Genomic DNA, 23,893 nt, shown 5'->3' with positions numbered 1-23,893 from the left:
TGTGTTATTCCTCCCAGGACTATTTTCCTTTAGATTTCTAGTACGTTAATAGCGGGATTTTAGTAGATTTCTGGGACAGAGAAAACTGGATGGAGGAAGTGAATTATAAGGTACCTACACCCTATCTCGATGTATTTAAGAGAGAATCTGATTTTAAACATGATTTACAGATATCTATTTTATAAAACTTTAGAGTCATCCTTTACTGTTCTCTCTCATTTCTTATCCATCAGCAAATCCTGTCAGTGTTACATTTAAAACATATTCAGAATTCCAGTGCTTATGACCCCTGTCTACATGCCATAATATATCAGAATCATTACAATCCTCCTAGTTGTTCTCCCTGCTGGTGCCCTTGCTCCCTTCAGTCTCAACAGAGTGACCCTGTTAAAATGTAAGTCAGGGGCGCCTGGGTGGCTCAGTCGGTTAAGCGGCTCAGGTCATGATCTCAGGGTCCGCGAGCTCGAGCCCCGCGTCGGGCTCTGTGTTGACAGCTCAGAGCCTGGAGCCCGTTTCAGATTCTGTGTCTCCCTCTCTCTCTGCCCCTCCCCTGTTCATGCTCCGTCTCTCTCTGTCTCAAACATAAATAAACGTTAAAAAAAAATTAAAAAAAAATGTAAGTCAAATTGGGTCACTCATTATAGAGCCCTCAGTGGTTTCTCCTCTCAGAGTAAAAGCCTTCTTTACAGTGGCCTCCCTGCTTAATTTTTTTCTCCATAGAGAAAATTTTTCTCACATTGCCTTCTAATGTCCATATATTTTACTTGCTTATTGTCTTGCTCTCTTTACTAGGATGTAAGGTCTATGAGGGCAGAGACTTCTGTAGTTTTGTTTACTGCAGTGTCCTCCGACGCAAGAACAAAGCTTGGTGAAAAGTAGCCATTCAATAAACTACTGAATAAACGAATGCATCCATAGGGAAATCCAAGTAAATGTGCAATAATTAGGCAGTGTAAATCTGTGATATCCACTAATCTATCTCATTCTCGTCTGCAGGTATTTACTGAAGACCCCATTCGTGTGGGCACGGTGCTGCGCGCCCCACGAGTTTGGCAGCTGAATGAGTTCTCCCTAAAATGCAATAAGGCCTTTTCAGGGCAGTCCTACTCACTCTGTAGTCAAAACGAAGGATGCAGGTTAAAAACTTAGGTCATTTCTTCAAAGAGATAAAGGAGTAGGAGGAAAGGAGTAAGGGGGAAAAACATAAAGAGAAGAGTTCCTGCCTTCGTGTTCCTGGCCTTTCTCTTCCACGCTAGGATCCGAGAGGCTGTTTCCCTACTCCTCTGCGGTAAGCGGGAAAGATACCCCCATGTTGGCGTAACAATCTGGGGTACCCGAGGAGGGGAGATATTCTCCAGACCGGCTTCACTTTTTCCACCTAAGGAACCAAGCTATAGTGTTTCCCTGGCAACGCTCAGCTTTGGGGGACCTTTTCTTCTCCTCCTCCAGCTGGCTACCATCTTGCCTTACTCTGTTTCAAAATAATAACTGTTGCAGCTTACAAAGATGAAAAGACGGAGGGAGCTGTAAGAGTGCTCCTGAATGTGATTTGTTTCAGTCCGAAGGCAACTGAAGCCTTTTTTTTTTTTTTTTTTTTTTTTTTTGGCGGTCGCGGAAGATGCCTAACTGAGGGCGGGGCGGAGAGGTGTTTATCCCATAAGGCCACGCGGTGGGACCTCGCCTCTCTCTTTCCGCCATCTTGGAACCTGTGGAGGTGAGCGAGTTCTGCTGCCGAACTTTGGGGGCAAATAAGCGGGGGTGAGCTCAACGGTATGCCTCGGCAAGGCACTGGTGCCGCTCGGAGACTCTGCCAGCTAGTGATTTCTGTGGATTCCAGCAACAGAGAGGACAGGATTGAGGAGATGCGGGGCTGATGGTATTGGTCCCCAGGCGCCCGGAGAACGCGCCTTCCCGTAATCTGTGTTGCTTCCTGGGCCTCAGCGGAGTAATAGATGCATTTTGTCCATATGCGGTCCCCCGTTTGAGGCAGTGGCTCCTTTAGTATGCGTTCTTTTTCTGTGTTCCCACTCCAAACCTGGTGTTGTCTACAGTCTCCCTTTCTTCCTCAGCTTTTCTTTCCCATGCGAGGCTTTAATCTTATTTTCTGTGTGCTTCTCTGCTTTCTCGAGCTTCATTATTTTTTTTCCTACTGATCGTGGCATGAATTTTTTTAGGGCTTCCTTTTGGAGTTTCCGGGATCTATTTCTTTCACTGTACAGTCTTGGCATTTTCGTTTTAGTCCTCATTTTGGAGTTTGCTCCGTTATCAGGCATTCTCAGGGTGGTAAGTCTTGCCCGAGTGTGCTTCTAGTAGAGTTCATGGTATCATTACCTTACCCCATACTCTTCACGTGATAAGCTGTGCAAAAAGGAATTTGACCGGTTTAAGAAAGGAGAGGGGACTGGGTGGAAAACGTGCGTTGCAAGATTTTAAACTGTTTTTTTGTTTGTTTAAGGCCTGCTGGGAACAGGACTCCTGAAACGACAAATATGTCTGGAAGGTACAAGTTTTAAATTTAATTGCTTTGTATTTGTAGTGTTTTGTCTATTAGGCATGAACATAAACGTGAGCTTAAAACTAATGGGAAAAAAAACTAGATGTTTGCTAATAGATTTTAAGTAGGGCTCCTTACAAGTCAGATCTTACAGGTGAAGTGAAATGTGAGACCTTTTAATCACTTATTACTATTTTGTCTTAGGCTGTGGTCCAAAGCCATTTTTGCTGGCTATAAGCGGGGTCTCCGGAACCAGAGGGAGCACACAGCTCTTCTTAAAATTGAAGGTGTTTATGCTCGAGATGAAACTGAATTCTATCTAGGCAAGAGATGTGCTTATGTGTACAAAGCAAAGAAGTAAGTTTATAGTATTAATACCTTTTAAGTTTTTAGTTAAGGTTTGTCTTGTTTTCCTGTTCGAAGAAGAGTAATAAAAAAATGTTGGTAAAGTAGTTGGTACTGTTTTTTCTACTTTGGATATTTAAGTATCTTCACTGGAGGTTATAGAAGGATGTTATTGTCCAGGTAGTATTGGATTTAGGTATCTTCTACTTTTAGAAAAATTACAACTGTTAATTGTTTCAAGGAAGGAACCAGCCTCTTATATTAGGCTCTTTTTAAGGTGTTAGAGAACAGTTTTCCGTGTACCTTAATTACTTTTGTTGATTTCTTGAATTTATGTTATGTACATGCTTATAATGTGTCTAGAGCATTGGTTCTTAAACTTGTTTCACACCAATTGAAGTCTGGGGACATGGCTTTCATCTTTGCCCTCCCTTTCTTCCTGCAACGAGATTGATCCTTTAAAATTGTAATTCAGATCATCTGTACATTGCTCAGATTCCAACTTTCCGTGTCATTTAGTAAAAGCAAAGGTCATGAAGGAGGCATTCAGGACTCCCTAGTTCTACTCTTTTTTTTTTTTTTAATTTTTTTTTTTCAACGTTTATTTTTATTTTTGCGACAGAAAGAGACAGAGCATGAACGGGGGAGGGGCAGAGAGAGGGAGACACAGAATCGGAAACAGGCTCCAGGCTCTGAGCCATCAGCCCAGAGCCCGACGCGGGGCTCGAACTCAACGGACCGCGAGATCGTGACCTGGCTGAAGTCGGACGCTTAACCGACTGCGCCACCCAGGCGCCCCTCCCTAGTTCTACTCTTAACCTAGCTAGGATTCATTCCATTCCTTCGCTTTTCCACAAACCAGGGAACACAGCTTTCTCAGGTTTTAACACAGGCTGTTCTTACAGTTTTTGTTCAGTGTTATTTTCTCAGTAAGGCCTTTCCTGGCTGTTTAAAATTAGCAAAGAAGTTTCCCCCTCTTCAGACACACAAATATATTCACACTAGGCCCCTTTTGCTTTTTTTTTTTTTTTTTTTTTTTGTAAATATTGCAATTATTAACAGGCTGACATATTTTACATGTTATTCATTATTTGAAAGGGATTTTATAAAAGCGTCTGGCATATAGTAAGTACTCAAATACTTGTGGCATGAATGATGCCCCAGACTTTTTTAGTTTCTCAGGTGACTTAGTGGTTAACTACTTTTGTGAGCCACTGGTCTAGAGGTCATCTTGAATTTGTATTACATTTGACTGGTTGCCTCATTTCTCATGTCTCTTCTCCCCTTTTAAAATTAGCAACACAGTGACTCCTGGTGGCAAACCGAATAAAACTAGAGTAATCTGGGGAAAAGTAACTCGTGCTCATGGAAACAGTGGCATGGTTCGTGCCAAATTCCGAAGCAACCTTCCTGCTAAAGCCATTGGCCACAGAATCCGTGTGGTAAGTACAATTATTAGCAATATGACACATGAGTCCAGCTAAGCTTAGGGTTGGGCTCTGACCTCTAAAGACTAATGTGATTTTAAAGTGTTACCAATGGATTGTGCTGCAAAATCAGTAGCTACTGTGTAGATGTATTAAGAAACATCAGATTTCTTGGCATCAGAAGGAAAGTGAAAGCAGAGTGTTCAAATGGATTATTACATCTAGGTTTCAGATTTTTGCCAAAGCTGTAGGGGTGGGGATAGTATTTAAATAAACAATTTTCTAGCAAAGATTTATTGGATACAAGTAGTTGTTAGAAGACTACCTTTTCCTGGCATAATTCATAATATTCCCATCTCTTTATCAGGACAGTCTTGTTAGAATAGGTGTTACTATTATTTTATAGTAGAAAGTAGACGCTCATATGACAGTCTTGGTAGAATAGGTGTTACTGGGGTGCCTGGGTGGCTCAGTTAAGCATCTGACTTTAGCTCAGGTCATGACCTCGCTGTTTGAGCCCTCCGTCGGGCTCTGTGCTGACAGCTCAGAGCAGAGCCTGGGGCCTACTTTGGATTCCCTGTCTCCTTCTCTCTCTGCCCCTCTCCTGCTTTTGCTCTGTCTCTCTCTCTCTCAAAAATAAACATAAAAAATTGTATAAAATAGGTGTTAATGCTTACAGAAGAAAACCAATGCTTATGTTTCTAGGTCCCAGGCCTTCGGTTCAAGTCTTGGAGTCCAGATGCTGTGGTTTTTTCTTCCTTCCTTCCTTCCTTCCTTCCTTCCTTCCTGTTATTAAGGAAATTCTCATAAGTTATTTATTTTGAGAGAGCACAAGCAGGGGAGAGGCAGAGAGAGGGAAAGACAGAATCCCAAGCAGACTCCCCGGTGAAGTCCCACAGGCTCAAACTCATGAACTGGGATATCATGACCTGAGCCAAGATCAAGAGTCAGATGCTTAATGACTGAGTCACCTGGGCATCCTTCCCTCCCTTTTTTTATTTTGAGAGACCTTTTTTTATTTGAGAATGTGAGTGCGGGAGAGAGAATCCCAAGCAGGCTCCATGCTATCCATGCAGAGCCCAACTTGGGGGTTAAGAGTTTGACGCTTAACCAACTGAGCCATCCAGCCACCCTTGGATGCTGTGATTTTCTAAAGTAGTTCCTCTTTTCCTTAGTGTTCATTTTGAGTAGACATGGGAATATTCTTGGGGTCAGAAAGTTACTTTTGAACCCTGCTGAACCTTGAGATTTCTCTTCAGGGAGTTTTTTAATCTTACTAGAAGCAGCAAAATTGGGGGCACCCGGGTGACTCAGCTGGTCTGTTAAGTGTCCCACTTTGGCTTTGGTCATGATCTCGTGGTTCCTGAGTTCAAGCCCCACATTGATCCCTGCATTGGATCAGATTTAACAGTACAGAGCCTCCTTGGGATTTTCATTCCCTCTCTTTCTTTCTCTGCCCCTCCCCCACTTGCACTTTCTCAAAATAAATAAACTTAAAAAAAGAAGCAAAATTGAATGGCTTTTCGGTGCTCCCAGTACAACGTGTTCATCTAGATCACTATAAAAACTTAGTTCTTTAAAAAAAAAAACTTAGTTCTGTTCCCACTAGAATATAAGTCATTGGATCTGTTTTAGAGATGAGTGATGGGACAATGGGAGATTTATCCATATTGTTGTACTCAACTTTTATGAATTTATATATTACATGCATCTAATGACACCGTGTTTTCTTTTTTTTTCCTAGATGCTGTACCCCTCAAGGATTTAAACTAACTGAAAAGTAAATAAATAAAGGTGTAGATTTGTTCTCTTGTATTTTTGTTAAATAGCTTAAAATTTTCTTTTTCCTAAATTCGGTTGCTATTTAAATAGGTGGCAGTTATCCAGCGTTTTCAGAGTACAAGGAAGCTAGGGAGTTCTATGTGATGGCAATTACAGAGATTTAGACAATAGGGTTTTAATGAGGATAGGATATGAGTATCTTCATACAAGGCCTTACATGGTCAGGGAGGGGGCAGAGTAAGCTTTGATCAGAGGCATTGGGAAGGAGTATCTTGAAGGTATAAAGTGCTGGAGCATAGGGTATTCCAGGAAGGACAGAAGACACAAATATTAGCCAGTACAAATATATACATACCGTGACATTTTTCCAGGCTTCCACGTTAAAATGGGCCTATAACTCTTGCCCATAACAGTTTATTTCACCTTTGGTACTGCATTTATTACATAAAACTAACTGCTTTCCTCGTTAGATTGAGAGTCCATGAAAGAAACTTAAAATTATTTTTGATGGCCTTCTAAATTACCTTATGATGTATGTAGTTGCTCAAGATAGATTGGTTGGGAAACTTGTGACTTAATGGTAGTTGGGAGAACCTGAAGATTATTTTGATGGTATTTGGCAGCACGGCAGGGATGAGATATCGTTTGGATCTGTGACTAGATAAAACATTCCAGTATATAACCCTTGACTGGTAAGGTGTAAGTTAACAATATCAAAATAGCAACACATGCCTTAGGAAGGTTTTTGGGGGGTGGTGGTTATTGCCTCGATGGTGTAGCTTTCCTTGGTTCCATGTTTCAATGTAGTAAAGTGGAGGATGGAGATATTTGAGCATAAGACAAAAGGAAACTAAACTAGGGCTGCAGGATATTTTAAATCTCTGAATTGTTGAAATACAAGTTTGAACCAAAGCATCAGTTTGCAGTATGGTGGCTGTAGAAATTTGTTGGAGTAGCAGCTAGCTAGTCCTTTTATTAACCATTGTCTTGACATTCCACTGAAAATATCAACAAGAAACTTGGAGTTGGTCAAACTCAGTCCCTGTTACAGTTTTTAATTGTATTTGGGTTGCCTAAGAAACCTGCCAAAAAACAATTAGTGTGCCAGAAAATGGGTGGTGGTGGGGTCAGAAAAAACCATTGAAGGAGATGATGCAGGAAAGGATTGGGCACTTGTAGCATTGGCAGTTCTAAGAAAGGTGTGCTTATTTATTAGTCCAATGGTGGCCATCCTCAAGCCAAAGTTGCTGTTGAGAAGGAAGATCCCAGGTTTCACAGAAATGGCCTTGTGTTTGTACTGCCAGTATCATTTGGCCTTATATGGGAAGTATGGCTTCAAGGCAAGAGGTGGATGGGTCAGATGCAGTCGGTCCAATGTTAATCATGTTTTCCTCACAATCTAAGCAGTGCATTTCATGGTCACAATTTGGTTATTAGAATCCTAAGGAAATTGACATTGGAAACTCAGGTCAATGGTAGGAAGTACCTATCAGACCTCCAGTGAGATTTAGTTGTTGAAAAACAGCAATATAATCTAAAACTACTGACTTTGTTGTGTCATGTACTTGTTACTCTTGGGGTGGTTGGGTACAGGAAGAAATGCTTGGGGAGGTATTTTGGGAAAAATTGGTATTTTTTATGAAGGCAGGAGGCATTTGGGGAAACCTTCAACTGGGTTATGTAGTGGAACTGAAAATTATGTGGGCAATAATTGGAAAAGTGTGTAGAAACCAAAGAAATGCCAGATTATGCAAGGTCTTGTGTACTGTACCAAGGATTTAGGAGAATTTAAAGATGAGTTGAGTCTTAATGGGTAAGGTGTACTAGCTTTGGTTGCTGGGTGGGTAATAGTGCATTTGTAAAGTTGGGGAACCAGATTGGTTTTGTGAAGGGAAATGATGAGTTTGAGGAAGCTATAGGATACTCTGCTATGAAACATGTCCAGGAAGGCAGATGGATACTTGGGTCTGGATTAGGCATCCAGAAGAGAGGAAACCTCCTGATGGCTATCACCTAAGTTAAGTGAATATGGTATTCTGGTGGGATAGGTGATAGAGTAATGGAAGTGGATAAACAAGTGGTGGGCAACTGAGCAAAGAAGAAAGAAGGCTGAGAATCCTTAGGATGACCTGAGTAAATGTAATGACAAAACAGCCTTGCATGCAAATTCATCCTCTTTAATAATACAGCACTTGTAAATGAGGGTGCTTTATGTTTTTCTGTTCACATATTGAGGTTTGGTAGGTGCAGAGTTCTCAAGTCAAAAGTTCCCATTGGAGAAATTACAATGTTTCAGAGAAACGAGCTTGAATGGCTAGCATTTTGTTGACTGGATCATTGAAACAGCCTCCCCCCAACGTAACACTACTGTTAAAACTAGGAACTTGAAGTTTTTTGTGATCTTGTAGTGGAAAGAGCACATGTCCTGAACGTAATAAATTTGGTTTGGAATCCCAGTTCCACTAGTTTTGGCATGATAGATGTTCGGTAAGGAGCCATTACTGGTAGAATGCCGCACCCATGAATGAGTACATGATCTTTACCAATAAATTGTACATTCTTACGGCTTTTCTTTCCTACCCCTACGGTTCCTAGCATAGTAATTTACAATATTCAGTTCCTGTTAAAAGACTGTCCCAGTTCAGTGCTGCCAGTTACTAGTTTTAATTGTTTAATGGACCACAGGAAAATCTCCCAATTTTCAATTTTTTTTTTATAGTTACTTATAGCCTAGTTTAAAGGCAGTTTCCTTAATGGCATGGATTCACATGGTCTCTTGGTTAAATGCAGTTGCAATTTTTGTTTTGTTTTTAAGTAGGCTCCACACCCAATGTGGGGCTTGAACTTACGACCCTGAGATCAGGTAGATTCATGCTCTACCCATTGAGCCAGCCAGGTGCCCCTAATTCTTGGTTTTCATAGAAGTTAAGGGATGAGGTTGAATAGTAAAGAACTCCTTGATTTTACAAGAAATGGCTTAAGAAATGGGTGTAAAATCGGTGCCTGAGGATAAAATAAAAATGAAAATTACATTCCATCCATTTTTTTATATAGAGGGTAACCATTAAAGATTCTGCAGCAGATTATGTTACCTGGCACTTAGTGGATGCCTGCCTTCTCGGTGAATAACACAGAAAGGGCCTCATACCATCACTCCCTTACTATCAGCACCCACTAGTCTTCCACAGCCCATCTCACGTGGGCCTGTAAACGGCACTTAATTGGCCGGCTTCGCGCGTTGAGACTCGACGGGCGTGATGCAGTTCCTCATCCGCGGTGAACTGGCTGGGTGATGCTAGCCAATCAAAAAGCGTCTTTCCGCCGACTATACCATTTGCCCCAGGGTGCGGGACTGGCGCTGGGGCCGAGACGTCACGTACTCCATGGTAACGACGCTCGGCCCAAAGATGGCGGCCGAGTGGGGTGGAGGAGCAGGTTCTCCTGGTTCAGGCCCATGCCCTGGCCAGTGGCGCTGGAGCAGTTCTTTATGGGTCCGAAGCGTTCTGCTCTTGTTGGGCGGCCTCTGGGCAAGCGCTACGTCTATTCCTGTCTCCTTGGACAGTTCCCCTCCCTGCCGGCACCACGTCCCCTCTGAGACTGAGGTAGGGCGACTGAGGGGCGGGAGCGGGCGCTGTGAGGGGAAAGTAACACGGGAGGCGAAGGTGTAGCGGGCAGTTGTTGGAACAAGATGTATTGGAGGAGAAAGCGAAATAAATTGTGCCAGAGACTGAACTGTTAGAGGGCTGGACCTACTATTGTTGCCAGGTGGACCTTGGGCCCTGAGGCCTTGACTTAGCCCCTCCAAAAGATGTCGCTGGAGGCTCTTGGTCGGCCAGGAGAAAAAAGTCTAGGACTGACACAACATAGTAGATGAGCAGTACAAACGAAAGTTTATTAAAGTGAAACTACACTCTCGAGATGGGAGAGTGGGTGCGCTCAAGGAAGAGCTGAGCCCGCTGGTTTTGTATTTCTATCTTTTATTGACAGTTTTTAACAAAGGGATGAAATATTCATTATTTGAAGTGAAGGTTTCTTGTAATCAGGGAGGTCTCCTTCAGGAATGTGGGTTCTGCCCTTTTTCTTGCCTTATTTGCCTAAGGAACTCTGGCGGGGATTTCCGAGACGGAATTCCTTCAAAACCGCAATGCTAATGATATAACAACTGTATAATGAGCTTAGGTCACTCAAGCTGTCAAAATGGCGGTCACTTGTGGTTTTGTTTTAGAGTACTGCCAGGACAGGCCTCTTACTTCCTCATAGGTGGGCATAACTTCCTCTTTGCTGGCCTCCAGGCATCCTGTTAGAGCCTAATTGCCTGCTCTAACACTATTAACTCCCTTCCTGCACCAAGTGGCTGAGTTGGGCGCCAGGAACGTGATCGCTTTCCTGTGTGGAGAGTTGTATATAGGTAGTTCTAGAGCAATGGTTTTCAGCTTGAGCATGCATCAGAATCACCTGAAGGATTTGTTAAAACACAGATTGCTGCCCCACCCCCACTTTCTGACTCATTAGGTCTGGGATGGTACCCAGAATTTGCAGTTCAAGTTCCCAGATGGTTGATGATGATACTTGTCCAAAGACCACACTTTGGGAACTACTGGTCTAAAGGTTTGGGAAGAAGTTGATAGAGTTAAAGGCATTTGGGGAGATTTGGGGAGTTCTCTGAAGACAAAATTCAGGTTTATTTTCAAATTCCTTCACCACATTGCTTTCTTTATCCTGTTCTCCTACCCTGGAAGGGCCTGCCTCCTTCACACTCCATTTTTCTCCCTCTCTACATTCTTTTAGTCCTAGTTTAACTTCCCTAACTTGAAGGCAGTCAGCTGAAACCACTCAGCGGAATTCACTTTCCATTTCATAGTACATCTTATCTGTACTCTCTTCTGGCGCTCAACCAAGTACTGCATTGTGGGGAAAGTTTATTTCTCAGGCATTTCTTTGTGATCTTGTCTTTGTAGTTAAATTGTAAGGTTCCTTTGGATAAGGTTTGTGTCCTTGATTTCTCCGTAGTACTGAGACCACAGTAATCAGCATTCTTTGAGGAAAGGAGACACAGTACTTGGGTCCGAGCGGTATGTTGTGATTGATTTTATAATTTGTCTTAATACTTTATCAAGAAAGATTGACCTAGAAATTTTCAGTTCAGCCCAGAAATCTAAGACTACTCATTTTTGTGGTAATTACCAAAAAGCTTTGTGCATACTGTTCATAACCATATGTGCCAAAATATTAAGTTTGGGGCTTGTAGCTGTAGTCCAGCTTTTATCATGACACTGCATTGTGGCTGAATTTTACTTACTTTTTAGTATTCTTAGCAACTTTTAAGTTTATAAATACAGTATTGTTGACTATAATCACTATATTAGATCTCCAGGACTTATATATTTAACTGGTTGCCAGTTTGTACCCTTAAAAAAAATCCCCAATTCTCCCACTTCCGATGAATTCTTGAAAAAAAAAAAATCCTACAGTGTCCTGTGCTTCTTTCTTTGAATTTAGATTACAATAAGAGAAAGCCATTCAAAGAACTGCAGAATCTCTCCACTAGAGGGAACCTAGATAGCTTCTTCTAGTGGTTGTTGCTAGTGTACAAAACTACAGTTTATATTTGAACATTTCCGTGGATAGGGAGGTTATCTCCAGAGGGAGTCCCTTGCCTTTTGGAGATCACCAGTATTAAAGTTCTTTTTATAGAGCTGAAAACTCTTCCTGAAACTTCCACCCACTATTCCTATTTATGCCTCTTCACTAAACAAACTCAATAGTGATAGTGCTTCAGATATTAAAAATAAGCTGTTAAGTTCTTTTTGAGACTTCTCATCCTTAATACATTTTCCTAGTTCTTAGAGTATGTAATAGCAAGTCCTCCTGCCCATTGTCTTTGCTTTAACTTAGACATAAAGTATATTCATTGTACTCATTCTAGTGACTATGCCTCTGTTAAATGCTGTGGGAAATTATGTAACATTTTTTGATGGTGGTGGGAAGTACAAAACATTTTGGGGAAAGAAAGGGGGGGGGTGGGCACCTGGCTGGCTCAGTCAGTAGAGCGTGTGAGTATTGCTCTCTGGGTTGTGAGTTCAAGCCCCATGTTGGGTGTAGAGTCTATTAAAAAAAATTTTTTTTTTTGACACATTTAACTTTTCTTTTTCTTTTCTTTTTTTTTTTTTTTAAATTTTTGTTTTAATGTTTACTTTTGAGAGAGAGAGACAGAACATGAGCAGGGGAGGGGCAGAGAGAGAAGGAGACACAGAATCCAAAGCAGGCTCCAGGCTCTGAGCTGTCAGCACATAGCCTGACGCTGGGTTCAAACCCATAGACGATGAGATCATGACCTGAGCTAAAGTCAGATGCTTAACTTACTGAGCCACCCAGGCACCCCACATTTAACTTGTTTTCAACTAAAACCTCTAAGTTTTTAAATTAATATTGTTATGTAAATTAAAACAAAAAAAATGGAATAGTGTAATGAACTCCCATTGACTCATCACCCAGCTTTAACACTTACCATCATATTCTCATTCTTATTTCCTATACTTCCACCCATTCCTCATCCTCTCACTTGTTATTGTTACTTTTAAAAGTTGTTGGAGTGCCTGGGTGGCTCAGTCAGTTGAGCTTCTGATTTTGGCTCAAGTCATGATCTTGGGGTTCATGGGTTCGAGCTCCATGTTGGGCTCTTTACTGACAGGTCAGAGCCTGCAGCCTGCTTCAGATTCTGTGTCTCCCTTTCCTTCTGCGCTTCCTCTACTCTCTCTCTCTCTCTCTCTCTCAAAACTAAATAAAAACAAAAAATTTTTAAGTTTGTTATTGTTTTATTTTTTATTTTAGAGCGGGAGTGTGAGTGGGGAAGAGGGGCAGAGGGAGAGGGAGACAGAGAATCCTAAGCAACTTCCACACTCAGCACAGAGACCCACATAGGGCTCGTTCCCACGACCCCGGGATCATGACATGTTGGACACTCAACTAACTGAGCCACCCAGGTGCCCCTGTTTTTTTGTTTGTTCATTTTTAAGTAATCTCTATGCCCAATGTGGGGCTCAAACTCACAACCCCAAATCAAGAGTCCCATGCTCTACCTACTGTACCAGCCAGGTGCCCCAAAAAGAGTTCTGATAAAATTTACATATATTGGAAATGCAATAAATGCAATCATGTACATCCACATAAAACTTACAGCCCCACAATATAGAATATTTCCATGTCTCCAGAAAGTTCCCTCCCATCTGGTACCAGTCAGTCTCTCCCATCCATCCCAGGCAACTATTTTTTTTTCATTATTTTTTCACATTAGATTAGTTTTGCGCCTTCTAGAACTTAATATACACAAATGGAATTATATACAATGTATTTCCGATAGCAAATTGTATATAATAGCATTTGCATTTTTGTGATAGATCCTGCTTGGTCATGATATATTATCCTTTTTGTATACCTCTGAATTCAGTTTGCTAATAGATTGATAAGATTTTTGCTGTCAGCACAGAGCCCGACCCGGGGCTCAAACTCACGGACCGCGAGATCATGACCTGAGCCGAAGTCGGCCGCCCAACCGACTGAGCCACCCAGGCGCCCCTATGATTTCTTTTTTTCAGTGAAGTTTGTTTTTGTTTTTGATATCAGAACTATACTGGCCTCACATAATGAGTTGGGAAATGTTCCATCTTCTTGTATTTTCTAAAAGAGTTTGTATAGAGGCAGTCGCTGGCTGAGTCAGTGGAGCATGCAACTCTTGGTCTCAGGACTGTGAGTTCGTACCCCACGTTGGACATGGAGCCTGTTTAAAATAGCAATAATAATAATAACAATAATAATAATAAATAAAAGAGTTTATATAAAATTGAAATAATTTCTTGCTTAAATGTTCAGTATAATTCATTATGGAGATCACCTGGGTGGGCCTGCCATTTTCTTTGTAGAGAGTTTTTACGATGTTTTTATTGAGATATAATTCATATACCATAAAATTCACCCACTTAAATGACCAATTCAATGATTTTTAATACATTTACAGAATTGTGCAGCTATCAGCAAAATCCAGTTTTAGAACTTTTCAATCACCTTAAAAGCCATTATCCCCATTTGTAGTTAATCCTTGGGGTGTGTGGCTGCCTCAGTTGGTAGAGCATGCAACTCCTGATCGTCAATTTGAGTCCCATGTTGGATGCAGAGGTAACTAAAAAAATTAAACCTTAAAAAAAAAGAGCCCTTACTTAAAAAAAAAAAAAAAAAAAAGAATATTATAGATTTTTTGTAGATGTGCTTTAGCAGGTTGAGAAAATTATCTTCTATGCTTAGTTTTTATCATGGATGGATGTTATTTAGCAGGTTGAGAAAATTATCTTCTATGCTTAGTTTTTATCATGGATGGATGTTAAATTTTATTAAATGTCTTTTTCGTATCAATATAATCATGTAGCTTTTCTTCTTTACGGTATTGATATTGTGAATTACATTGATTTTTTTTTTGATGATAAAAAAAGTTGCACTCTTGAGATTAAAACCCCAGTTGGTTATGATGTATTTCCCTTTTTACATTTTGCTGGATTTGCCTTGTTAATATTTGTTGATGATTTTGCATATATATTCATGAAGGATATTGGTCTGTAGTTCTTGTGGTTTTTTTCTGCAATAACTTTGTTGGGTTTGCTATTAGGGTAATGCTGGTCTCATAGAATGAGCTGGGAAATATTCCTTCCCCTTCTATTTTAAGGAAGAGTTTGCATATAATCAGTATTTTTTCTTCCTTAAATGTATAGAATTCATTAATGAAGCCATCTCAGCCTGGAATTTTCCTTTTCTTTCTTTCTTTCTTTCTTTCTTTCTTTCTTTCTTTCTTTCTTTCTTTCTTTCTTTTCTTTCTTTTCTTTCTTTCTTTCTTTCTTTCTTTCTTTCTTTCTTTCTTTCTTTCTTTCTTTCTTTCAGGTTTATTTATTTATTTTGAGAGAGAGAGAGAGTGGGGGAGGGCAGAGAGGGAGAGAGAGAATCCCAAGCAGGTTCTTCTGCACTGTCAGCGCAGAGCCCGACATGGGGTTTGGTCTCATGAACCATGAGATCATGACCTGAGCCAAAATCGAGTCAGACATCTAACTGAGCTGCCCAGGCACCCCTGGAATTTTCTTTATTGGAGAGTTGGAAATTATGAACTTATTTTCTGTAATAGATGATGGTTTGTTCAGGTTATTTCTCCTTGATTGTGTTTTGATTAAGTTACATCTTTCAAAGAATTTCATTCCATTGAAATTGTCAAATTTATGGATGTAAGGTTTTTAAAAATATTTTCTTTTGATATTTTAAATGTCTGTAAAAGATTTGGGTATGAATTCCAGTGTGTGTGGGTTTTTCCACTCACTATGAAGCAAGACTGGCCCCCCAACCCACCATTTCATACACCAATTGTGGGGCGCCTGGGTGGCGCAGTCGGTTAAGAGTCCGACTTCAGCCAGGTCACGATCTCGCGGTCCGTGAGTTCGAGCCCCGCGTCGGGCTCTGGGCTGATGGCTCAGAGCCTGGAGCCTGTTTCCGATTCTGTCTCCCTCTCTCTCTGCCCCTCCCCTGTTCATGCTCTGTCTCTCTCTGTCCCAAAACTAAATAAACGTTGAAAAAAAAAAATTAAAAAAAAAAAAAAAATAAGTCCAGGTTGTCACCTGAGCTTCTGACCAAATGACTATAGTTTGGAGCTTCCAACAACCCTCTCCTTGGGGTTGATTAATTTGCTAGAGCAGCTCACAAAACTCAGAGAAAAAATTTACTACTAGATTACTAGTTTATTATAAAAAGTGTAACTCAAGAATAACTAGAAGGAAGAGATGCTTAGGGTAAGGTGTGGAGAAAGGGCGAGTAGTTTCTACACTATCAGAGCATTCCAATATCCAGGAATCTCTACATGGTGTAAAAATTAATAAAAGTAAACCTCATTTAGAGGGAGCCATCATGTCCTACCACTCATTGTCAATTGCAGACCCAACAGGAAGTGATGGACCTTGCATATGGATACTGCTTCACTATCGCAGCGAGAGGAAAAATGTTTTCTTCTTTCCCTGGCAATAGCCAATGAGAGACTGTCACAACTCAACCAATGTATACTTCAAAATCCCAGTTTATTCCAGTGGACATTTTGCTTATAACAGCCCCCCAGTTTCCCTTTTTTCTCTATAAAAGAGTATTCCTCTCCTTTGTTCTTCAGACTTGCCTATGGTTTTGTTGTAGCTTGCTTGTTGCAATTCTCTGCTATTCCCAAATAAACCAGTTTTTGCTGGTAAAATAACCAGGAGTTTTATTTTTAAGGTTAACAGTGTTCACCAACAGGAAACTCTACAAACCCCATCCTTTTGGGTATTATAGAGGCTTGATTACAGAGACATTGGTAGATTAAATGGTCAGCCATTGCGGGGGGGTGGGGCTGGGTGTCTCAATTGGTAAGCACTCTACTCTTGATTTCAGCTCAGGTAAGATAGAGCCTCACGTTGGGCTTTGTACTGACAATGGGGAGGCTGCTTGTGATTCTTTCTCTCCCCCTCTCCCTACCCCTCTCCCACTCACACTCTTGTTCTCGCTTGCTCTCTCTCAACAAATAAATATTTTAAAAAATTAATAAATCATTAACCATTAGTGATTCAACTCAATCTGTAGCTCGAGGAGGAGATGGAGACCTCTAATCACATGGTTGGCCCTACTGGCAACTGGTCCCTATCCTTAGGTGCTTTCCCAAAGCAATCTCATTAACATAACAAGACAGCTTTATCATTCTCATCACTTAGGAAATTCCAAGTTTAGGAGTTCTGTGCCAGAAGTGGGACAAAAACCAAATACATACTTCTTATTGTAAGTCACAGTAACACAGTCTGTAAAGTCTGTAGCAATGTCTCCTGTTTCATTCTTGATATAGGTAATTGGTGTTCTCTTTCTTTTGATCAGTTTAGAGGTTTATCACTTGTAATAGTCTTCTCAGAAGACTTCTCAAAGACAGCTCTTGGTTTTATTGATTTCTCTTTTTCTGTTTTCCATTTAATTGATTTCTGCTCTTTATTCTGCTCTCTTTGAGAGTAATTTGTTCTTTTTCTAGTTTTTTAGGAAGCTTAGACCATTAATTTGAGGGTTTTTTTTCCCTAATGTAAGTATTTAAAGGTACAAATTTTCCTCTAAACACTGCTTTAGCTGTATCCCACAAATATTAATTTGCTATAATTTTCTTTTCGTTCATCTAAAAATATTTTCTAGGGGCACTTGACTGGCCTAGCCCATAGAACATGCGACTCTTGATCTTGTAGTTGTTGAGTTCAAGCCCTCCTGATCAGTGTAGAGATTACTTAAAAGTAAAGTCATTATAAAAATATTTCCTAACTCTTTTGTGACTTCCTCTTCAACTTAAGGGTTTAGTTTGTTGTTTTATCTTCAAACATTAGGGGGTTTCCCAGTTTTCTTTCTGTAATTGCATTCTAGTTTAATTTTGTTATGGGTAGAGAACATACTTTGTATGATTCGGGTTTTTAAATATATTTTTAAGAGGTGTTTGTTTATTTTTGAGAGCTCAAGTGAGAGCAAGGGAGGGGCAGAGAGAGGGAGACAGAGGATCCGAAGCAGGCTCCAGCAGAGAGCCCCATGTGGGTCTTGAACTCATAAATTGTGAGATCATGACCTGACCCAAGTCGGATGCTTAACCAACTGAGCCACCCAGATGCCTCAGGTTTTTTATATTTCTTAAGGTTTGTTTTATAGCCAAAAATGTGATCTGTTTAGGTGAATGTTGCATATACACTTGAGAAGAATGCACATTCCACTATTGTGGGGACAAGTGTTCCATAAATGTCAGTTCAGTCAAGTTAGTTTTTGTGCTATGCAGATCTCCTATATCCTTACTGATTTTATCTTCTGGTCTGTATTGATTACTGAGATAAGAGTGTTTAAGTCTCCAGCTATAATTGTGGATTTGTCGGTCTTTCATCTTTCAGTTTTGGCTTCATGTAGTATGAAGCTGTGATGTTAGGTGTTTACACTTTTCATTTTATTTTATTTTTTAAAGTTTATTTATCCTGAGAGAGACAGAGTACAAGTGGGGCAGGGGCAGAGAGAGAAAGAGAGAGAGAGAGAGAGAGAGAGAGAGAGAGAGAGAATCCCAAGAAGGCTCTGCACTGCCAACGCAGAGCCCAGTGTGGGCCTCAAACCCATGAAGATATGAGATCATGACCAGAGCCAAAACCAAGAGTCAGACGCTTAACCAACTGAGCCATCCGATGCTCCAGGTGTTTACACATTTTAGATTGTTATATTTTCTTGTTGAATTGACCCATTTAGCACTAAGTATTATCCTTTTCTTCATCCCTGCTAATATTCCTTGTTTTGAAATATACTTTGTCTAATACTAATATAGCCACTCTGGTTTGTTTTTGTTAATGTTTACATAATATGCCTTTTTCCCATTCTTATACTTTCAACTCTTTTATGTTTTTATAGTTAAAATGGGTTTCTTACAAATAGCAAATAGTTGGATCTTGCTCTGTTACTTAGTCTGACAATCTCTGCTTTTTAATAGGAATGTTCAGTCTATTTACATTTAATGTGATTATTGACATGGTTGGATTTGGGTCTGCAGTTTAGCTGTTTGTTTTCTTTTTGTTTCACTTTTTTGTTTCCTCTGTTTTTCCATTAGTTTCCTATTTTGATCTGTTGACTTTTTAGCTATATCTCTTTGTTTTTCTTTTTCTTTTTTAATGTTTATTTATTTTGAGAGAGAGAGAGAGTGCATGTGAGTGGGAGAGGAGAGAGAAAGAGAGTGCATGCAAGAGTGAGAGAATCCCAAGCAGGCTCTATGCTATCAGTGCAGAGCTGAGACAGGGCTCAATCCCATGAACCCATGAGATCATAACCTGAGACAAATTCAGGAGTCAGATGCTCAACCAACTGAGCCACCCAGGTGCTCCACTTTGCTTTACTTTTTAAATTGAGGTGTAATTAACCTACAATAAAATGTGATATATTTTTGAGTATTTGTGCTAAATGATTACAATATGTATCTTGTATTTATGATAATATTCATGTTAAGTGTAGGAACTTTTTTTTTTTTTTTTTAAATTTTTTTCAACGTTTATTTATTTTTGGGACAGAGAGAGACAGAGCATGAACGGGGGAGGGGCAGAGAGAGAGGGAGACACAGAATCGGAAACAGGCTCCAGGCTCTGAGCCATCAGCCCAGAGCCCGACGCGGGGCTCGAACTCCTGGACCGTGAGATCGTGACCTGGCTGAAGTCGGACGCTTAACCGACTGCGCCACCCAGGCGCCCCAAGGAACTTTTTAACACTATAGTTTCCTTTACACCCTGGTCATTTTGCTATTTTTTTTTAAGATTTTTATTTTTAAGTAATCCCTATACCCAACATGGGGCTTGAACTCACAACCCTGTGATCAAGAATCACATCCTCCTTGGGGTGCCTGGGTGGCTCAGTTGGTTGAGCATCCAACTTCAGCTCAGGTCATGATCTCACAGTTTGTGAGTTTGGGCCCCTCGTCGGGCTCTGTGCTGACAGCTCAGAGCCTGGAGCCTGCTTTGGATTCTGGGTCTCCCTCTCTCTCTTCCCCTCCCCAACTCATGTGCACGTTTGCTCGCGCTCTCTCTTTCTCTGTCAAAAATAAACATTAAAAAAAATTTTTTTAAAGAATCACATGCTCCCTGAAATCATTATTACACTGTATGTTAACTAACTTGGATTTAAATTAAAAAAATAAATTAAAAACAAAACAAAAAAAGAATCGCATGCTCTACTGAGTCAGCCAAGTGGCCCCTTTTAATTTAAATATAGATAGTTGACACAATGTTGTATTAGTTTCAGGTGTGATTCAACAAGCTTATACCTTATACTGAGCTCACCACAAGCATAGGTACCATCTGTCCCCATACAGCGTTACTAGAATACCACTGACTATATTTCCTATGTTGTACCTTTTACTCCTGTGACTTATAGATTCTATAACTGGAAACCTGTATCTTCTATTCTCCTTCACCCATTTTACCAATCCCTTCACCCACATTCCCTGTGGCAACCGTCAGTTTGTTTTCTGTATTTCTATGTCTGATTCTGCTCATGGTTTATTCATTTGTTTTCTGTGTTAGATTCCACTATTTTGCTATTGTTGTAATATATATTACCTCTGCATATATTATAAATATTACAATTACAATTTTATAATTTTAGCTTTAAGGAGTTAATGTCTTGAAAGAAATGAAAAGAAATGTGTGTACAATTGTGTTGAGAGTCTCTAAGACCACCTCAAGGTTTAGTGATTTGCCAGAGGACTCACAGGACTCAGTATATAGTTGTACGCACAGCTAAGATTTATTACAGTGAAAGGATACAAAGCATAATCAGCAAAAAGGCTCATGAAGCAAAGACTGGAGGAAACCAGGCACAAGCTTATAAGAGTTCTCTCCTAGAGGAGTCATATAGGACATGCTTAATTCCTTTAGCTGTAACTTGTAACAAGCACAAAATGTGAAGCTCATCTGACCCCGGGTGTCCAGGGTTTTTATATGAGATTGGTTATGTAGGCACAATTTTAGTCACTAAAATTCCGGATTCTGAGGAATAAACAGCTGTTCAGCATAAACTATATTATTTCTATTAATACTTCAGGCATAATGAGCCTACCTTATCACTTAGGGAAATTTTATATCATTGTAGGTAACTGATTACCATTCAGGTTCCCAGACAAGCAAAAGAGAATGTTTGTGCCCCCTCCAAAATTTATATGTTGAAATCCTAACTCCCAAAGTGATGATTCGGAGGTGGGATCTTTGGTAGGTGATTAGGTCATGGGAGCAGAGCCATAATGAATGGAATTAATACTCTTATGAAAGAGACCCCAGAGAGCTCCTTTGCCACTTGTGCCAAAGGACACAGAAAGAATATGGCCTTATGAAACAAGAAGGGGGCCCTCACCAGATACCCAATCTTTATACACTTTGATCTTGGACTTACTAGTCTCCAAAACTGAGAAATGTATTTCTGATGTTTATAATAGTACCCAGTTTATGGTATTCTATTATAGCAGCCTGAACTGATACAAGATCCAGGGTACCATCTAGTGTCATTTCCATGACCATGAAGAACTTCCTTTAGATGCAGGAAATGAATGTAGTGCTGATGGTAAATTCTCTTAATTTTTATTAATCTGAAATATATTTATATCCTCTTCATTTTAGAAGGGTAGTCTCATTAGATATTGACTTTCTTTAGCACTTAACTCTTTATTCCATTGTCTCTGGTCTCCTTTTTTTTTTTTTTTTTTTTTTTTTTAAATTAAATACTACTTTTTAGAGCAGATTTAGTTTTGCAGAACTGATAAGAAGGTACAGAGATTTCCCAAATACCCTGTTCCCCCTCACATGCATAGTCTCCCCCATTATCAACATCCCTAACCAGAGTGGTACTTTTGTTATAATTGATGAACCTGTATTGGCACATTATAATCACTCAGAATTCATAGTTCACATTATGATTCACTCTTGATGGGTTACATTCCATGGGTTTGGATAAATGTATAATGAAATGTACCCATTGTTATAGTATCATACAGGGTATTTATACTGCACTAAAAATCCTCTGTGCTTTATCTCTTCTTATCTTTTCCCACCCTTACCTCCTCGCAAATGCTGATCTTTTTACTGTGTCCATAGTTTTCCCTTTTCCAGAATGTCATATAGTTGGAATCATACAGTATGTCACTTTTTCAGATTGGCTTCTTTCACTTAGTATTATGTACTCAAGGTTTTTCTATGTCTTTTCATAGCTTAATATTTCATCTTTTTAGCTCTAAATAATATTCCATCATTTGGATGTACCACAGTTTATCTGTTAGCATACTGGGGGACATTTTGGCTACTTCTAAGTTATAGCAGTTATGAATAAAGCTGCTATAAAAATCTGTGTACAGGGGCACCTGAATGGCTCAGCTGAGCGTCTGACTTCAGCTCATATCATGATCTCTTGGTTTGTGAGCTCAAGCCCCACATCAGGCTTGCTGCTGTCAGCCTGTCAGCACAGAGCCTGCTTCAGATCCTCTGTTCCCCTCTCTCTGCCCCTTTCCCACTTGTGCTCTCCCAAAAATAAATATTTAAAAAAATCTGTGTACAGGTTTTCTGTGTACAGACATTTTGTACATAGTTTTTAACTCATTTGAGTAAATACCAAAGAGCTCAGTTGCTCAGTTGTAACGGTAAGAGTGTGTTTCATTTTATAAGAAACTGCCGAACTGTCTTCCAAATTGGCTGTACCATTTTGCATTCCCACCAACAATGAATGAGAGAGTTCCTGTTGCTCCACATCCTTGTCAGCATTTGAGGTTGTTCTGTGGTCATTCTAGTAGATGTGTAGTAGTATTTCATTATTGTTTTAATTTGCATTCCCCTGATGACATAATATGGAGCATCTTTTCATATGAATGTTTGCCATCTGTATATCTTTTCTGAAGTGTCCAGATCTTTTGTGTATTTTTCTTAAGTAATCTGTATGCCCAATGTGGGCTCAAACTCATGACCCTGAGGGCAAGAGTCACGTGCTCTGCTCTACTGACTGAGCCGGCCAGACACCCCTCTTTTGCCCATTTTTTAATCGAGCTGTTCATGTTCTTAATGTTGAGTTCTTTGTATATTTTGTGTAATAGTCGTTTATCAAATGTGTCTTTTGCAAATATTTTCTGTGGCTTGTCTTCTTATTCTCTTTATGTTATCTTTCATAGAGCGTAAGTTTTTAGTTTTAATAAAGTTGAATACATCAATTATTTCTTTCTTGGATCATTCCTTTAGTGATGTATCTAAAAAGCCATTGCCAAACTATGTTTCATCTATGTTTTCTCTTATGGTATCTTCTAAGAGTTTTATAGTTTTGCATTTTATTTTTTAATAAAGATTTTATTATTATTATTTTAATTGTTGTTAATGTTTATTTTTGAGAGGGAGAGAGAGCACAAGCAGGAGAGGGACAAAGAGAGAGGGAGACACAGAATCTGAAGCAGGCTCCAGGCTCCAGCTGACAGCACAGAGAGCCTGATGTGGGGCTTGAACCCATGAACCATGAGATCATGACCTGAGCCAAAGTTGGACGCTCAACCAACTGAGCCACCCAGGTGCCCCTTAAAGATTTTATTTTTAAGTAATTTCTGTACCCAACATGGGACTTGAACTTAAAACCCTGAGATCAAGAGTCATATGCTCCACCAACTGAGCCAGCCTGGCACCCCTATAGTTTTGCATATTACATTTAGGTGTCTAATTCATCTTGAATTAATTTTTGTGAAGAATATAAAGTCTTTTTTCAGTTTCAAAAAATTTTTTATTTTTGAGAAAGAGCAAGCGCATTGCATGTGCAGGGGAGAAGCAGAGACAGAGGGAGAGTGAGAATCCCAAGCATACCCTGTGCTGTCAGCATGTAGCCTGATGGGGGCTAGATCTCACCAAACAGGAGATCATGACCCTAACTGAAATCAAGAGTTGGACACTTAACAACTGAGCCATCCAGGTCCCACAGATTCTTATTCTTTTTTTTTTTTTTTAATTTTTTTTTTTTTTTAACGTTTATTTATTTTTGGGACAGAGAGAGACAGAGCATGAACGGGGGAGGGGCAGAGAGAGAGGGAGACACAGAATCGGAAACAGGCTCCAGGCTCTGAGCCATCAGCCCAGAGCCCGACGCGGGGCTCAAACTCACGGACCGCGAGATCGTGACCTGGCTGAAGTCGGACGCTTAACCGACTGCACCACCCAGGCGCCCTCTTTTTTTTTTTTTTTTAATGTGGATGTCTAGTTGTTCAGTACCATTTGTTGAAAAGACTGACTTGCTCCATTATATTACC

The 23,893-nt window shown here is 40.1% G+C and overlaps 3 protein-coding genes across 10 annotated transcripts in view; 2 read left to right on the top strand and 1 right to left on the bottom strand.

Annotated features, from left to right (window-relative positions):
- The window catches only part of IQCG (IQ motif containing G), a 55,941-nt gene extending 54,394 nt beyond the window's left edge, over nt 1-1,547 (bottom strand). The window contains exon 1 of one of the 3 annotated variants that reach the window (XM_045502402.1): nt 1,503-1,547. The gene's annotated coding sequence lies outside the window, so the exon portion shown is untranslated. Of the gene's footprint in view, nt 1-1,223; nt 1,428-1,502 lie in introns of those variants that run through there. The other 2 variants (XM_045502403.1, XM_045502401.1) reach the window with 2 other exon arrangements.
- A 79-nt stretch (nt 1,548-1,626) lies between these two features.
- On the top strand, nt 1,627-6,081 carry RPL35A (ribosomal protein L35a). 3 transcript variants are annotated; one of them, XM_045502409.1, is made up of 5 exons: nt 1,627-1,714; nt 2,456-2,500; nt 2,699-2,851; nt 4,137-4,281; nt 6,011-6,081. In XM_045502409.1, exons 2-5 carry the CDS (start codon nt 2,490-2,492, stop codon nt 6,032-6,034), a joined length of 333 nt encoding a protein of 110 aa, XP_045358365.1. In that variant the 5' UTR covers nt 1,627-1,714; nt 2,456-2,489; the 3' UTR covers nt 6,035-6,081. The 3 variants fall into 3 exon arrangements, with proteins under 3 accessions (XP_045358365.1, XP_045358363.1, XP_045358364.1); XM_045502407.1 differs by lacking the exon at nt 1,627-1,714 and adding an exon at nt 1,775-1,876; XM_045502408.1 differs by lacking the exon at nt 1,627-1,714 and adding an exon at nt 2,195-2,283.
- Nucleotides 6,082-9,365: 3,284 nt separating this feature from the next.
- LMLN (leishmanolysin like peptidase) overlaps nt 9,366-23,893 on the top strand; it is a 135,504-nt gene continuing 120,976 nt past the window's right edge. The window contains exon 1 of one of the 4 annotated variants that reach the window (XM_045502398.1): nt 9,366-9,650. In XM_045502398.1, the coding sequence (XP_045358354.1) occupies nt 9,432-9,650 (219 nt within the window). In that variant the 5' untranslated portion in view covers nt 9,366-9,431. The remainder of the gene's footprint in view (nt 9,651-23,893) is intronic. The other 3 variants (XM_045502397.1, XM_045502399.1, XR_006718383.1) reach the window with 3 other exon arrangements.

The sequence above is a fragment of the Leopardus geoffroyi genome, chromosome C2, assembly GCF_018350155.1.
Source record: "Leopardus geoffroyi isolate Oge1 chromosome C2, O.geoffroyi_Oge1_pat1.0, whole genome shotgun sequence".
Classification (NCBI taxonomy): domain Eukaryota; kingdom Metazoa; phylum Chordata; class Mammalia; order Carnivora; family Felidae; genus Leopardus; species Leopardus geoffroyi.
The sequence above is the reverse complement of the archived record's forward strand: the minus strand, read 5'-3'. Positions and strand labels throughout refer to the sequence as shown.